Source organism: Orcinus orca, chromosome 3, assembly GCF_937001465.1.
Source record: "Orcinus orca chromosome 3, mOrcOrc1.1, whole genome shotgun sequence".
Lineage (NCBI taxonomy): Eukaryota > Metazoa > Chordata > Mammalia > Artiodactyla > Delphinidae > Orcinus > Orcinus orca.
In genome coordinates, this window is record NC_064561.1 from 151678228 (window position 1) to 151694775 (window position 16548).

The window sequence follows — 16548 nt, forward strand, 5'->3', positions numbered from 1 at the left end:
AATACTGTCTCCCCTACTATCCATACAGACTGGTAATTTTGAGTACACTTCGGACCCAGATCTTGGTTTCTAAATGCCCGTCTTCATTAAGTGGATCCAAGGCTCTGTGCTATTCTTGTAACTTTACCTTCGACATTATTTTAAAATAAAAAATTTTAAATATTTCAATTAAAAAAGATGAAAGACGACCTGAAACAAACACACAAAAATCACACAAGTTTTCCAAAACTGATGATATGGAACTCAGACTGAGTGTATTTATTTATTATCATCTCCAAAATAATTTCAGTTGGTACAACTGCTTAAAACCACATCACTATCAGGCTCAATTTAATTACAACCAAGCAATTCACAAAAACACTTTAAGCAACAAAACATGCTTAATATTTCTTTGAGAAAGTCCTTCAAATATGTGTACAGCATTACTGGGCGTTAAAACTTTTAAAAGATGACCCTTACATGCCCAATTTCTGTACCCCTTCTGTTGTGACATCTGTGAAAGGCTACTTTAACCAATCCTTCCACACCTCCAAGTAAAGCCCTTCATGGTGCAATCTGCCTTTCTCTTAAATTTTAAAGAATATTCTAGATCATTCCTTAGGAAAGTAAAACTATGCACAATTCTGGGGGGAAAACAAGCTGCTTAGACTTTTTATTTTTATATTATACACTTCAATTATGGGTTACTTATTAAACACTTTTTAAAATTTATGTTACATTTTAAAAAGTACCAGCTAGAGAAGACAGAAGTACAAAATATTTATCAGCATAATTAGTTTCTCCTGAAATCACAGTTTTCTGGATAAATGCATGCAGCATCACTAAACGTTTTTTTACTATGTATTACACATAGCTTAGAAAGAACTTTAATATTTTGGCCTGTAATTTTCGTGTCTTCAATAGTATTTTGCTTTATTCCTTTAATAGTGCTAAACTCTTTCTTTTAAAAATTTATCTTTTTTATAGATACAACTCTCACTGTGAATTTTCAACACCATAGCCTGAACTTGGTTATGAAAAATGTCTAACATCTGCAACTTCAGCTGGTTATACTAGGGGAGAGGGGTTACCATAATTTTATTATACCTTGTATTAACAATAAACCTTCTCACAGAGAAGACGATACTTTAAATACCTTAAATCATATTTACAACAATAAAATTCACATTTCATGCTTTAGTGAGACACGTAAATCATCCATAAGATAGTCCTCCTAGTTTATTGGAATAGAGCCCTTCTGTACCTGGCCTTCTGCTGTGTGCCAGATATAAAGCTCTTGATGTTATGAAAATAGCAAACTTATGCCATCCTATCAAGTAGAAAAACTGAGGGTACATCTTCCCAGCCATCAAGTTGTAACCGAAATCCTGTATCATAGCGAGATGGCAACCAATGTGCTTCAGACCTTGGGACCCATAGGAATCAACTTGATTGTTTGAAAAGTGCCCAAAAGCCAGGATATTCTCTAATGTGCATTGTAGAATGAAGAGGGCCCTTCTGAGCACGGCTAAACAGTTCATTTATGTGTCTATTGCACAGGATCTTAGAAGCTTCCAGAAATAGTGCTGTATTTCTTTCCTTCACTACTATATACATTTTTCTGATAAGTTCAGTGTTTCATTGGGAAATGTGACTTGCAGGGAGCTCCCCTTTGGGGCAGGTCCAGCCCTGCCACTCCCACCAACCTCGTCCACCAGTAAGACACTCTCTGAGTCCTGCCCCTGTGAGGAGTCTGAGGTTTCTGATATTCGCAGAGTCCTAAGTGATGTGCTGTCTGTTTGGGTCAGGCCCATGCCAGGCACACCCGGAAGCAAATTCCTGCCTCCAAGGCTATTTTCACTGAGGTCTGGCATGTAAAGGAGGGTCTGAGACGTGCTGCTGACCTCCTTCAGCTCCCGGGAGAAAAAGGAGCGAGAGTGGCTGGACATGGCAGAGGATGTCCTTCTACTGTCTGAGCAGTGCTGCCCCGAACGCTCTCTGCGCGAACCCCCGATGCGGCAGAAGAGGCATTTGATCTTCTCTATCGCTTTACTGAGCACTGTCTTCCGCAGGAGGATGTATATCCAGGGATCCAGGATGGGGTTCACAGCAGCAATTCGGATGGCCTGCAAATCTGGGTTTTTGCTGATCACTCGCTCCAAATTTGGCTGATATAACTGGTTGACGAACACCCGCACCTGTGTAAATGAGATGCCCACATTTTAGTGGTTATCATTAAGCAACTGGGAGAAACATTTTTATGCAACGTCTAACTTAGTAACATTAGGTAGCTGCCCTCTTTTCTGTTAATAAGTGCCAGGAAAAGAGCAGCATACACAATTAGCTTCAGAAGAACCACCGATTAACATTTATGTTTCAAGTCAGTGTAACTTTAATATATTTGTAACTACCTTATGAATATCTTCCGAAGATCAAAGAGGGTATAAAAGAATGCAATGTGTGTACAGGTAACATATGCATGAAGTTCCCTGGAGAAGAATTTTATTAACTTCATTTCTGTGAGTGCTTTCAAGTTTTTGTAATTCTAATGAAGTATCTTTTTTTCCCCAATAGGCACTCATTTCCTTTATGCCAGTTGGCTTTGTATATATTTAAATGAAACTTATTTTGGAAGTCAACTAATCATCTAATCACAGAAAAGCCCAGAAATTTATTTTAGGATCTAGAAAGAATAGCCTGGAAACTTTTAAACCAATATCTGAATCTAGTATCATCTAGAATGACCAGAGAATAGTTTTTATTTTCTCTATATGAATCTGTTCCCCGGTTATAATAATCATCTAGTGTTATCAACTCTTCCTTCAAAAATCTTTTCTATAAGCTAACTATATGTCAATAAATAAATAAATACAATAAATGAAAAGAAGAAAAAAAGAAAACCTTTCCCCTTTTTTCCCTCTAACTGCATTCCTCACCTGGGTAACTGTATCAACCACCAAACTAGCTTTCCCACCTCCGATTTCTGTTCTTTCCAATCCATCCTCCAAACTACCACCAGGAGGTTATTTTTAAAATGCAGATCTGATTATGCTACTTGGCTGCTAAGCCTTCACTGGCTCCCTGCTGCCTGGGAACTATAGTTTTGCTCAACAACTGCCACTCAGGGAATCCCTCCTTTGTGTCTCTGGAGCATTGGAGCCAGTAAACAGCCAAGAGCACTCTGGACAGCCCAACAGGATGACAACTCATTCTAGTGCAGTTTGAGCTATTCAAGGGAAGGGGCACGCTGCCAGCCCAGCACAGGCCGGGATGGCATGAATGAAGTAAACACAAGGAGACCCTAACAACCTTTTTGCTGTTGTGGAGTCTTATTTTTGACAGTTAAACGTTTTTGCTCTTACCGTAATCACTTATTTACTCATATTCTTTCATGCATTTAATCATTTAATAGTAAGCCTTTATCGTGTGTTAGGCGTTGTGATGGGTTCTGGGCACAAAAAGTTGCATTAAAGACCAAACAACACTTGAAGGCAGAGAGTAACCTCCAGCGTGCAAAACAGGAAGGTAGATCAACTATTGCTGGGGATAAATGATGAGAGGCATTTACAGGGGGCACAGCTAACCCAGACCTGGAGGGGAGGGCATCAGAAGATGTTGCCTGTGGGAGAGGAGCTTGGACTGAGTTTTGATGGATGAGTGGGAGTTTGCTGAATTTAGAAGGAAGGACATAGCATTTTATTTTATTTATTTTTGGCTGCGTTGGGTCTGTGTTGCTGCGCATGGGCTTTCTCTAGTTGCAGCAAGCAGGAGCTACTCTTCCGCTGCGGTGCGCAGGCTTCTCGTTGTGGTGGCTTCTCTTGCGGAGCACGGGCTCTAGGCGCGCCCGCTTCAGTAGTTGTGGCGCATGGGCTTAGTTGCTCTGTGGCATGTGGGATCTTCTGGACCAGGGCTCGAACCCATGTCCCCTGCATTGGCAGGAGGATTCTCAGCCACTGCACCACCAGGGAAGCCCAGACATTGCATATAGAATTACTCTACTTAAAATGCCAAGTCATGGAAGAATGAAATGATATGCCAACTTCTGGGAACTTCAGATGACTCAATGAAAAGAGTATGAATTTGTGTAAACTGAAGGAAGACTATCATTTTATTCCTTAGAGGTAAAAGCACTTGTTAGTTTTTACTCTTTTTAAAAAATTGAAGTATAGCTGATGTACAATGTTATGTAAATTACAGGTGTACAATACAGTGATTCACAATTTTTAAAGGTTATACTCCATTTATAGTTATACAATATTGGCTGTATTCCCTGTGTTGTACAATATATTCTTGTACCTTATTTAATACCTAATAGCTTGTACCTCTTAATCCCCTACCCCTTTGTTGCCCCTCCCCCTTCCCTCTCCCCACTAGTAACCACTAGTTTGTTCTCTATATCTGTGAGTCTGCTTCAAAAAAGTACTTGTTAAATGTACACTTTCACATTTACTCCTGAAGAGCAGATCTTAGAAGTTCTCATCATAGGAAAAACATCTTGTAATTATGTGTGGGGATAGATGTTAATTAGACTTATTGTGGTGATTATTTTGTAAGATATAAAAATATTGAATCCTTATTCTGTGCACCTGAAACAAATATATATCAATTATATCTCAATAAATAAATATATGTGTGTGTATATATATATATAAATTCAAAAAACCCCCAGAATTTTTCTCTTAAAGGATGATGATGATGATGTCTGGGTCTTACTTTTAATTCCACCAGGATCTTTTATATAAAAATCTCATTGTAATTCATATAAAAATAGTGGTTTTAAGATAACTGCTGTCTGTCTTTAGTAATTATTTGATAATTATTATTGCCTTCAGTAATTATTTAAGGTTAGGGAGAAGTAAGAAGTGAGTCTCACAGCCAAGGAGGATGCATTAAAAACCATAAAAAGAAGAAAGAAAGAAATAAAAACATAGCTGGAGCCATTTAATTAGGGACAAATATCTCTAACTTTAATAAGAGTTGATGACATTGCCACTTTGCCATACAGTATAATAATTAATGTTCATGGTGTATGAGTCACTAAGAAAGAATAGGGATATTTTAGAAAGATTTATAACAAATTGGATAAAAATGTCTAAAATGTGTAAATAAATTTCATTAATCTGCAAAACTCAACTTACATGAAACTTATTTCTAGATGATGCTATAGATCAGTGAGGTGTAACTGCATTTCTGTTTCTTCCTACACTGGAGTTTAGACCTCAATCAACCACAGGCTTATAATCCTTTATCAAGAAGTTGTTATTGTTTTGTTATTCATTTGTTTTGTTTTGTTTTTGGTTGTAAAACCTGAACTGACTAGACCATGAAGTGATTTATAATTTTATTTATTCTACTTAATGTGAATATCCCTATGTTTTGCTCCAGAGGTCCTGTTCCAGTTCTGATGGGGATATTACATTTTATACATTTATACATTTAGTATATTACTAAATTACTCTTCTAAAAGCCAAGAAGTTCTGAATTTAAAACACATCTGGTGCTAAATGTTTTGAATAAGCAATAGCAGTCCTGCAAATCTCATAGAATAACGCGGTCACATGGCTCTAAGATGAAATTATTACCTTGATCTCTGGAAGACAGCTAAATAAAAACTGAACTAGAATGAACAGCAGTATATGATGACTACTCTTAAAATACTATTAGAAACCGTGTTTGGTTAAATACTATCAAGACAAAGGATGACTGATTTTCTATCCTTTCAAAAACCAGTGAAACAAAGCATCTTGGTTTCCTCCCACCATACTCTTTATTGAGGTTCTCAGCTGCGCCTGGGCATCGAGATTCCCTCAGGTCTACGGACCTTTTCTCAGATGAAGTGTTACAGAAACCTGGACGTTTTGAGAATCTTATTTAGATCCCCCACCCTGTTGGTGGGCGATTTTGGTCTGGGGCTCAGGTCTCCAGATGACTTCCATGTTGCTTTTTCTGCTTTAAGGCTGGCTGACCTTCTGTTTAAGAATTATTTCCTGACAAGGGAATTATTGGTAAAAAGCATGAAATCTATATTTTACTCTCACACAGTAGGTTCCTAAGGGTAAAAGAAAGGATAGATTTAAATCTGTTATTATCAGGCCCTCCCTGGTGTATAGTAGCCTCTAGTGAAAAACCTAAGGCAGGATTTGTGCGAATTTGAGACTTCCAACCTCTAGGTGGCAGTGTTGCTCCACTTGGGAGTTTTTGGTCCCACAGGCCGCTTAAGAAGCGTTTTGCAGGCTTCCCTTCCCGCAGTGGTTGAGAATCTGCCTGCCAATGCAAGGGAACACACGGGTTCGAGCCCTGGTCTGGGAAGATCACACATGCCGTGGAGCAACTAGGCCCGTGAGCCACAACTACTGAGCCTGCGCGTCTGGAGCCTGTGCTCTGCAACAAGAGAGGCCACGATAGTGAGAGGCCTGCGCACCGCGATGAAGAGTGGCCCCCGCTTGCTGCAACTAGAGAAAGCCCTCGCACAGAAACGAAGACCCAACACAGCCAAAAACAAATAAATTAATTTAAAGAAAAAGAAGTATTTTGCCCAGCCACCTCCAAGACCCTCTTTCAGAACAGAATCTTGGTTAATTCTAAACTTTGCATTTCTCAAATTTTGTTTTTCAAATTTTTAACATAGAAATGTTTTGTTGCTAGTTTTCTCCCACCGCTTCCTTACTACTGAAAGGAGGAAGAATTTTGAACAGCTGAAATGGATATAGAAGGAATGAAATTTGTAGCTATTTAAGGGAATGTAATATTAGGAGTTACCATTCAATTTTTAAATTCCCATGACCTTTCAGAAAAGTCAGAGTGTTGTAAAAAAAAAATTAATAATGGACTTACATAATCAAAGGTGACGAGAGGCAAGCAAAGAATCATCTTTGTGGCTCACTTCATATTCAGCAGTAATTAATTCTGACTACTGTTAAGGGAATGAAAGAGCCTTATTTCAGAGTTCCATGGTGGGGGGGGCGGTGCTTACAATTAATACAAGCTACTGAACCTGGTCATTTAATGTCTTCTCAGGAAAGGAGACCTCACGGGGTAGCATAACCATGAGTTTGAAAAGCAACATTCCAAATTCGGGTAAAAACATTCTCAAAAGTTGGTCAAATCATTGGAAAAAAATCAAGATGAAAGAGTTTTCCTTTGCAGCATGTTCTCAATGGAGACTGACTTTAAGTAGAGAAAAAGAAGGCAAAAAAGAACAAAATGCCCACGTACTTCATAAGGTTTGAAAAAAACACAGCCATCTCTGCCTCACTTTAAAGGCTACTTGATTTGCTCTGCCGAAAGGGGGGAAACCCCAGATTAAGATGGGACCATCCACAGCAGGACTTCAGTGTCATGTAGGGAGGGGAAAGCACTTTTCTGCAATTCTTGTCCAATGGGCACTTGTTACACAAATAAACATGTTCAGGCAGTTTTCAGTTTTGGAAGAGTGTGCTGCTGAGAAAACTGAACCTCTTGAGTCGGAGGCGGGCGGGGGAACACCTTAAAAGAATTCACTGAATACAAACAACACATACAGTCTCGTGCAATTTTAAAAGTTAGTCTACTTTTCAGTAGCTGCAGATTTGCACCTGTGGCTTCTTGTTAAAATTGGCATACACGACAATATTCTAAACTTCTCAAAGATGACTAGACATTAGGATTCAGGAGCATTGGAACATAACTTGGAGAAAAGATGATAAATTCAAAATTAGATGTGATGACAGGAAAGCTATAAGGGAGGCTACATGTTGTAAAGATAAATGCCCACGTTCTGTTCAATTCCTGGCCCTGCTCCATAAAGAATTTATGAGCAAATTATGAAAGGGCTTAGTACAAGTATGTGGAGGCTTGGCCACTGTGGAATATACCAATAATTTTTAAACCACAGCTTAGAGGTAGCTTTGGGGTATATAGTTAATGACACGGTATCAAAAACACACACTTCCTGTTTAAGAATTAACTTGTTGGTGGGGAATGTCTAATTGAAAAAGAATGTTGAAATTTTGATTAGACTGATTTGGTAGTTGACTGTCGAGGTAGAAATGTTTTCCAACAAATGACAAGAACCTGTAACTGGATTTGTGTGCGTGTGCTCCTTGTTCTGTTCTGAGCACATAAAAGGAGTGCTCTGTGTGTGCTCAGTTATCTAACTGCCCTGTGAAGAGTCCAAAATTGACACAGCTGTTACTAGAAATGCTTACCTTTTTTTTTTTAATTTAGTGACAAAAAATATCTCTAAGTAAAGGAGAGTGGAGAGAGTGCTTGGCTCTGTGGTGGAGTGAGAGCTCTGTTCTTCCCCCTGCCTCACTAACTGGCCATTTTAACTGCAGGCGAATTGCCTCATCTCTATAGGTCAGGTCTGTACATTGAAAATTTATTTCTGCAGTGTTTGTTTTTTTAAACTCTAACTTTCAACATTCTAATAGGAGCCTGCAAGAATCACTTCAGCTCTGGGGGAAGAATATTTCATTAGCAGATGTTCCATAACCAAGCCTTGACAGGTCAGCACAGCATGGCGAAAGGAACATTAGACTAGGACTCACCCACAGCCACCCAGGAAGTAGCATGATATAGTCTTCATCTGCAGTTGAGGAATCCTAGAGCTTTTTTTAAGACTCAGATGAGATGCAGGGAAAACACCTTACTTTTACGTGCTGCTTTGCAGTCTTCAAGGTACTTACTACTGCTGGGTCTGCAATTTTATGTTATGGCTAAAAATCTGCTTTGGGGCATTGCTATTTTTTTAATTTAGCCAAATATATTTGAAAACAATAATCAGATCCTTCAGGTTCTGCTGTAATCGTGCCTGGATTTATGGTATTCCTCGTGTACCTCTAGATGTGATTTTTACGCATCTGAAACCCCATCAGTTGTTTTAAGATTCCAATTTCAGTCTGCCTACAGTAAACAAAAATCTACACAGCTTTCCTCTGCTCTAATAAACCTTTACTGATCAGATGCGGATGAAGTCTTTATGCAGACAACTAGTTTATAGTAAGGAAACAAATAAACACTCACAGGAAGCTATTTTCCTGAAGACCTAAGTTTCACCTGTCCCAGGCAGAAGATGAATCAAATTGGCCATTCTGCCCTTAACAGAGATGAATGCTTGCTACTTCAAAGTAAGAAGAAAATAAAAGAAACGAGTAAGCAATAAATACTGCCATGGCTTGCCTGTGCATGGGGGGAAAATGCCTTTTCAAATCCTACAGTGTAACTGTTTAGCCCTGAGGCAAAAGATTGGATTATAATCATTATCGTAACATTAGTAACTGCAAAATTAGGCACCAGACGTTGATCCAGCTGCAGCATTTAACACCAGGACCTTAGGAGGCTGTCTCACATATTTCTAAAGAATTCAATGCCTTTTATTATCTTAAGCATAGATTCTTTCATTTCTTTAGCTTCTCTTGTATTTTAAAAACCAGAGCCTGGTTATAAATAGAATAGACAAAATGACAACCGCCGCCTTCCCACAAAACCTTGTCATGTAATGTTCCCTGTCCATTGTATTTACATCTTTTCTGTTCATTGTTTATGACTCGCTTTAGAAAATTTTGCAACTTCAGCACAGTTCCTTATATATCCACAACTAATTTTCCAACCTTTCTCAAATTTCCATTCCAAGTTCTATTTATGCAACATATATATTTTGGATAACAAATTAAAATTTACTTTTGATCCTAAATTCAATACCAACTGCCCTCTAAGAGCCACTGTAGTTTTTCCTTCCCTGGTGTCCAAAAGATAAAAAATGTGGGTCCTTTGCAGTGACTGCTTGTTTTCCTTATATGTTGTGAGTCACGCTTTGCTAAACTGCACATAAACTGTATTTGCTCTATTATTTCCAAAGCATTTTAAATGTTTCGAAGGGTTTGATTTGCCTCAGATAGGATTAGTGACCAACTTTATTTGATAAAGTTAAAAGAGATGCTTCATTAGTTTCCTTGGAACTGAAGATAGATCTGACTATTTTAAATGTCAAAGTTCAGAAACTTTCAACTTAAATTACAATATGAATAAGAGAAACATGAAAAACAAGAAAGTTGTAAAAATAACCCAAGGAAGGTTACAGTTGTGGATGTTTCCCTTTTAATTCTTTCAGTAATTGCTAAACTGTGGCTGGGTGAGTAGTACAATGACACCGTTCTTATCATTAATTTACAATTAAATTGATTCTGAAATTAGATTTTAGTGGCCAAAACTAAAGGCTAAAAACTGAAGCTGCCATTACTTGTACGATTCCTTATTCCTTACAAAGGTATGTCCATGTGATTACTTCTCAGCTGAGCCATTGTCAATTTTCAGGGTAAAATGACTTAATATCTACTACTTGATACTGACTTTATATAGAGTATAGTCCCTGTTAGTTAAAATGTGGTTAATTTGCAAACCACAAATACAGCTCCTATAATTTCTTGCCTCTTACTTCTCAAATAATGTCAAAGGCTTTGTGATAAATGGCCCTGCACCATTGGGTCAGATCTGCTATTTCAGCTCATAAGGGGCTTGAAGAAAACAATTCATCTGTGACTGTGCGGTAATCAACAGCTTCACATGCTTATCTCCAACCAAAACACATTTTAAAAGTATGTGCATGTCGCTAAGCTTCTGGCTCTAATTTGTCAGTTCCTTCAAGTGCATGTTCTGCAAACAACAACAACTCACTTTGGCATTTACTGTTCTGTAAAACAACGCAGAGGCCACAGAAGGAAGCCCCAGCAGGAGCAGAGCTGTTCCTTCCAAAATCTCACTTTATTCTGAGTTGCCATTACAGACAGTAAAATATATTTATGTAGCTCGATCAATTCTGTAAATTACACTGGGTCCTGCAATGGTTTAAAGGCCCTTCTGGCCAATTATATTTACTTCTGTTTATACAAATTGGCAAGAAGCTACTGTATGCTGGCTCTCAGCCACTTCGAAGTTCCTTCCATTTACAGTCAATTTCACGAGAGATATAATATTTTTATATTAAAGATCCCCCGAACGGCATTAATAAGGGAAAAGAAGGAATAATAAGCTGTTACATTTATTTTCTTTTGCTCCCAGTCAGCATAAAAAAAAACCCAAACTTTTTTGAGTTGATAGTTTAGAATTTCCAGGAATGAGGTGTTTTGAGAGATGGAAAAACTCAGAACTAGTTGCTTTCAAGAGAAACTCTAGATACAGTCGTATGTGCATCTGCCCATGGGTTTCTAGTGCAAACAGAGGAGAACTAGGTAGGCTTTCAACCTTCCTGCTTATGACATTTTAAAACACTTTGAAAGTTAATCCAAAGGCAATTTTAAAGAAGGTGGTGTCCTGAAAATAAAGTGTACCGAAACTCAAATACACGCACTGCTGCGAAGGCCAACATTACAAGCGTTCTAGGAGGGAGACATGACGTAATATAAGAGAAGCAGGGTTTGGAGTCAGAAGGGTCTGAGGTTCATTTCAAGCTGCACGGCTTTGGCTTGGCAATAAATAAGATGGCCATCTCTAAAACCCCATTTCTCTAGAAAGGCACTGTACCTCTCACAGCTGATGATTCGAATTCAATACCCCATGTACATCAGCCTGCCCTTAATATGCCCCCTGAGAAACCTGGCTTTCCTGGCCCCTAGAGAGAATGACGGAACCCGAGTCTGGACCATGCCTGTGTAGGGCCACATGTGCACTGCGATGTGCTTCTCACCATGGTAAAGAGCAGGGAGTTCAGCTTGATAGACTAGCTCTGCTGGATTATTTTAAGCAAGTCAGTCCCTGTGTAAAGTGAAGGAGTTAGACTAGACCAAAATGCATCCAATGTCCCTTCTAGCTCTAAAATTCTACATAAGCTACCAAAAAAACCGACATAAATAAAAACCCCACTATTGTAAGCAGTGTACACCAAAGAGATCACCACCTGATGTTTCGGATTCTGCCCTAGACAGTGCAGAGGACGGGGCTAAGTCACACTACAACGGTTTCCCCTCCGCATCTGACAGAGTGCGGCGGGTGTTCCCGGAAGGCTGAAGACCAGTGTCAGGCATCAAGGGGTAGGGGCTGTCCCGAGAGAGTGAGAGAGAGAGAGAGAGAGAGCGAGCGAGAGAGAGAGATTGAGAGTGAGTGAGAGAGAGAGAGAGAGAGAGAGATTGAGAGTGAGAGAGTGAGAGAGAGAGAGAGAGAGAGAGAGAGAGAGAGAGAGAGAACCCGGGTTTCGGGGAAGGAAACGGCGATGTGGAAACGGCGATGTAGGGGAAAGGCACCTGCTGCATCTCTTTAGCGACGGGGCCTAAAAAGAGGTCGGGGCTGCTCTGAGAAGCAGACCGTGCAGATCCAGCCCCGACCTGGAGGAGACGCGTTGGTGGCCGAGGAATGAGAGGAAGAGGAGGGAGCGGGAGATGGAGAAGGGAGGTGGATGCAGGAAAAGGGCCGAGTGGAGCCCTGGCCCCAGCCACTCACCACAAGCGGGATGGAGCAGATCAGCACCACTAGGGAGGTGGCGATGAGTAAGATGACCATCTGGATCTCGGCGCCCGCGATGCGGCGGAAGCTCCGGCGGCGGCGAAAGTCGCTGAGGCGCGGCAGGGCGGGGGAGGCGGCGGCCGAGGAGCCCCGGCAGGCGGCCTGGACCACGGCGGCGGTCGCGTGGTGCTGCTCGGTGCCCAGCGAGGTGCGGCGCATGAACTGACGGTGCATGCGGAGCAGCGCGCCGCACACGAGCACGTTGCAGAGCACGGTGGCGAGAATGAGGAAGGAACTGAAGCCCGCGTACATGTAGGAGAAGGCGGCGTGCGCCGTCACATTGGTGGTCCAGTCGATGAAGCACCAGGTGTCCGGGTACTGCAGCCGCGAGCTGCCGAGGCCCATGTTGGGCAGCGCGCAGAAGAGCACGTTGGACGCGTAGACCGCGAAGAGCGTGAGGCCCGCCAGCCGCTTGTCCACGTAGTGGCTGTAGAAGTAGGCGTGGTTGATGGCCAGGTAGCGCTCGATACTCATGGCACAGATGATGCTGAGCCCCGACAGGCCGAAGAAGAGCAGGATGAAGGTGCTGTACTCGCACAGCGCGGGGCCCCCGGGCCACTGGCCCTTCATGTACGTGGCGATGGTCACCGGGCTCACCAGCAACGTGCCCAGCAGGTCGGTGACCGCCAGCCCGCATACCAATGTGTAGAAAGTCGTCTCCTTTTGCTCTTTGCGCGACTTGCACAGCACCACGATGGCCACCAGGTTGCCCACCACCCCGAATATGAACATAACCGCCGGGATGGTCACTGGGCTGTTCAGTCGGTCGGAGGCCAGGGCGGATGCATTGTTTCCAGGGGTGGCCATGGTGGTGGCCGGCGGTACACTGCCTTGGAGCGCGAGGCTGGGTCTGCTGTTGGTAGGAGAGAGACAAAGACGCGGTGAGCGGAAATTACCACTTGCAAAAAGGTGTCAGACCCGCGCCCAAGAGACAATATGCTGATGAGACCAGGGGAGCAACTCGATCCTACATTGTGGATTGTAGCCACTTACCAACTGCGGCTACCGAAATCTCCAGGCTCCGGATACGTCCTGTCAGCAGCACCACTCTACTGGCATTAATATTTATACGTTAGTACTGCCATTCTCTCCTCCTCCAAGCCAACTCATCCACTGCCAAGATGAACAAGACTTATCTCAAGGGAAAAGTGTTTTGCTCGTTTTCCCGACAGATTCTGAGTCAATAAAAGTCTCACTGAAACCAGGTTACGGAAGATAATTTGGAGAGCGCGCTCTTCCCTCCCTGGCTCGGCTCAAGGGGCGCCCGCCCACCGCTCTCTGCCCAGTGCCTCCAACCCTATCTCACCTGTGGTAGCCGTGGAGGTGGCAGCCACGTAAGCCCCCAGGGTCAAGCCTCGGATATCCTGGACACGCCTTCACCCTGCCCTCAGCCTTGCCCCGCTCAGTGTGGAGCTTACCAAGCCTTTGCCTTCTCAGAGCCTGCTCTCGGTGGCTGCCAATTTTCCGGTACAGGGGTCAGAGCGGTCAGCTTTCAAAAACTTGGAGAACCAGAAGGACAGCGAAATGGGTCAGTGAAGCCTGATCTTGGATTTTTTTTTCTTTCTCCTTTCCTTCGTTTCTTCAAAGACGATCCAAGCTTTGCGAAGCCCGCGGGTCTCGTCCGCGGACGGACGGCGCTCAGGTGTACTGCCGCGCGCGCAGGTGGCACCGAGCCTCGATCCCCGGCTCGGGCCGCCTTCCTTCCCAGCCCAAGGCAGCGCGGGCGGCTACCGGGGCTGGCGGCTGCAGCTGAGGCCGCTTTTGGCGCCCTGGGGGCGGCTTGAGGTCCACTCGGCCTGAGGCTCTGACCTGGGGCCGTTCATCTTCCTCTCGCGCTGCCTGTTTGGAGCTCCGCTCTTGCCCTTCCAGCCTCTGTACAAACTTTTCTCCTGCTTCAAGTTTCCCTGGCGGAGGCGGGGCCACACTGTGCGCGGCCCGGGCGCCCATTGGCCAGACCGGGAGGGGGCGGGGCGCGTGCTAGCTCCTCTGCGCGGCGAGGAAGCTCCGCGGGCTGGAGGGAGGGGCTCCGGGCTGCGCGGATCCCACCGCGCCTCGGGGGGCGGCTCCCTGCAGCTTTCCCGCCCTCCAACGAGGTAGGGGAGGGGGTGTTGGAGACTTGGTCCTCTCGCCTCAGGCAGGTGGTGCGGAGAAGCAGTGGTCCGCGGGAACCCTGGGGAAGCCCCAGTGCTCTTCTGTGCACCCTTTTAGGTACTCTGAAGTCGGCATCCAGCGGGGCCAGCTCTGAAACCGGCATCTCTTCTTCCTCACTGCCTCCCGCTCCAAGTGGGCTGTTTCTCGCACCTACTTCACGCGGGTCGCAACATCTGGGTGCTGGGAAGGGAGGTCAGCGGCTTAGGACTCTACTTTGGAACGCCCGAGGTGTGTGTGTGCGCGCGTGCGCGCGTGGCCCGGGGAGGAGAAATAGGGTGTGTGCGCGCGTGACCCCGGGCCAGCAGTAGGGTGCGCGCGACGGTTGTGGTGGGTGGATGGGCGGGTGGGCGCCAGGCATGGGCGGGGAAACAACGAAGAATCCATCTTCTCACCATGAAAGAAGTTAGTTGGCAGCGCCCAGGCCGTGGGCTGCTCTCGGTAGGGCAGTCCCAGGCAAAAATTAGGAGCCGGGACAGCAACCGCTCCCGGCGCAGGTGGCAGAGCCCTGCGGCTGCGGAGAGGTGGCGCGCGGTCCCCCAGGGGAGGGGTAGTGAGGGGGAAGGGCTGCCTGTCTAACCGCGGAGGGCTTTCTCCTCCTCCGGGGAACTTCTCCGCCTGGTGACAATGGTTAGACTGAGCTTCGTGTCTTGGCCCTGTTACGTTCGTGTTTAGATACCTTCACCACGAATCCTTGGAAAGGCTGATGCAGAGTGAGACTGGGATTTGAAAGTAAAGGAATCAACTCTAACCCTGGTCAACTCTTGGAAAAGCCCAATTGCTCTACCTTTTTACTTTGAATTACACTATAATTTCTTCTGTGATGGGAACAGTCTTTTTGACGACGCGTTATTCACTTCTTTCTATTCTACCTCCTGAAGTAAGAACTGAAAACTAAAAAAAGTGATTGTAAAACTTTATGGCATAATTATAACTGCTTCACCATTTTTTTTTTAAACCATGAAGTGAGATTGTGTGAGCCTTCACAATTTCAGTTCCTAAGAAAACCTCTTTCCAGGGGTTGTATACATGCATTTTAACATATTGCATCTCCTCACAGGGTAGGTAAATAACTTGATTCTTCTTATGATGAGCAGGCACTTATGCCTTAAATATTATTTCATGAATGAACAAACCTAAGAATTTATCTGGTTCTCCAGTTATTCTCAAATGACACAGTAACAAATAATAGGAGAAACAAAAGAGGGCATTCCAGATTTCAACTAATTACAGGACATATTAGAATTGTATTTACACATTTTGTGTAAGGCACCATGTGGATATATTGATACATCATTCTGTTGTTTGTATTGTTTCCTCATAAATATCAGGGATTCAGAAAGAAAAACACATTTGTTACCCAGTATAAAACAATTGATGGCTATTTGTCAGTTTCTCGGAGTCTTAATCATCTCTATAACCACTCCTGTTATCTGTGCTTCCCATGAGTAGTAAGCTCTAGGATTGTGTCAGCACTGAAATCAAATCAACACTAGAAAAAGGAAACTGCACCTTCTAACCCCCAGTCTTCTCTGACCACATTGTATCACTATTACCCTGTCAGGTGGTTGTCAGTCACAATATGAAGACGAAGTGGGAAGTTCCACTTATAATCAATCATTTTCTGCTAATAAAAATTTTTTTCCAGTTCTCTTTCCACTTGAAGTTCCTAAAATGGAGAACAATTAGGATTAGTACTTGTCAACTTTTCACAATGAAAAGTATATTAAATGTAAAAATTGAGGCACACTGTTGTTAAAATTGAGGCACACAGGTGTTAGCGTGTCGTTGATAAACTGGGCTTGTTATCAATAGAGCTGTGTTTCTTACAAGTCCTTTACATTTTATTTCCACAGTAGCTTAGGAAAATGAAAATAAATAAGAATCCAGAATACAAGACTAAAAAAATGTAGGTTTACCTGTAACTTCTTTTGGTGCTTGATTCTT

General features: G+C 43.2%; 2 protein-coding genes across 3 annotated transcripts; both read right to left on the reverse strand.

The window, feature by feature from the left end:
• Nucleotides 1-232: 232 nt before the first annotated feature.
• On the reverse strand, nt 233-14313 carry PTGER4 (prostaglandin E receptor 4). 2 transcript variants are annotated; one of them, XM_012531673.3, is made up of 3 exons: nt 13872-14313; nt 12391-13306; nt 233-2177 (listed from the first exon to the last, which is right to left on the reverse strand). In XM_012531673.3, the coding sequence occupies exons 2-3, from the start codon at nt 13258-13260 to the stop codon at nt 1587-1589; spliced, it is 1461 nt and encodes a 486-aa protein (XP_012387127.1). In that variant the 5' UTR covers nt 13261-13306; nt 13872-14313; the 3' UTR covers nt 233-1586. The 2 variants fall into 2 exon arrangements, with proteins under 2 accessions (XP_012387127.1, XP_012387128.1); XM_012531674.3 differs by lacking the exon at nt 13872-14313 and adding an exon at nt 13760-13774.
• On the reverse strand, nt 14092-14400 carry LOC117199978 (uncharacterized). The gene has a single exon (XM_033421219.2). It carries the CDS (start codon nt 14398-14400, stop codon nt 14092-14094), a length of 309 nt encoding a protein of 102 aa, XP_033277110.1.
• Nucleotides 14401-16548: the final 2148 nt, after the last annotated feature.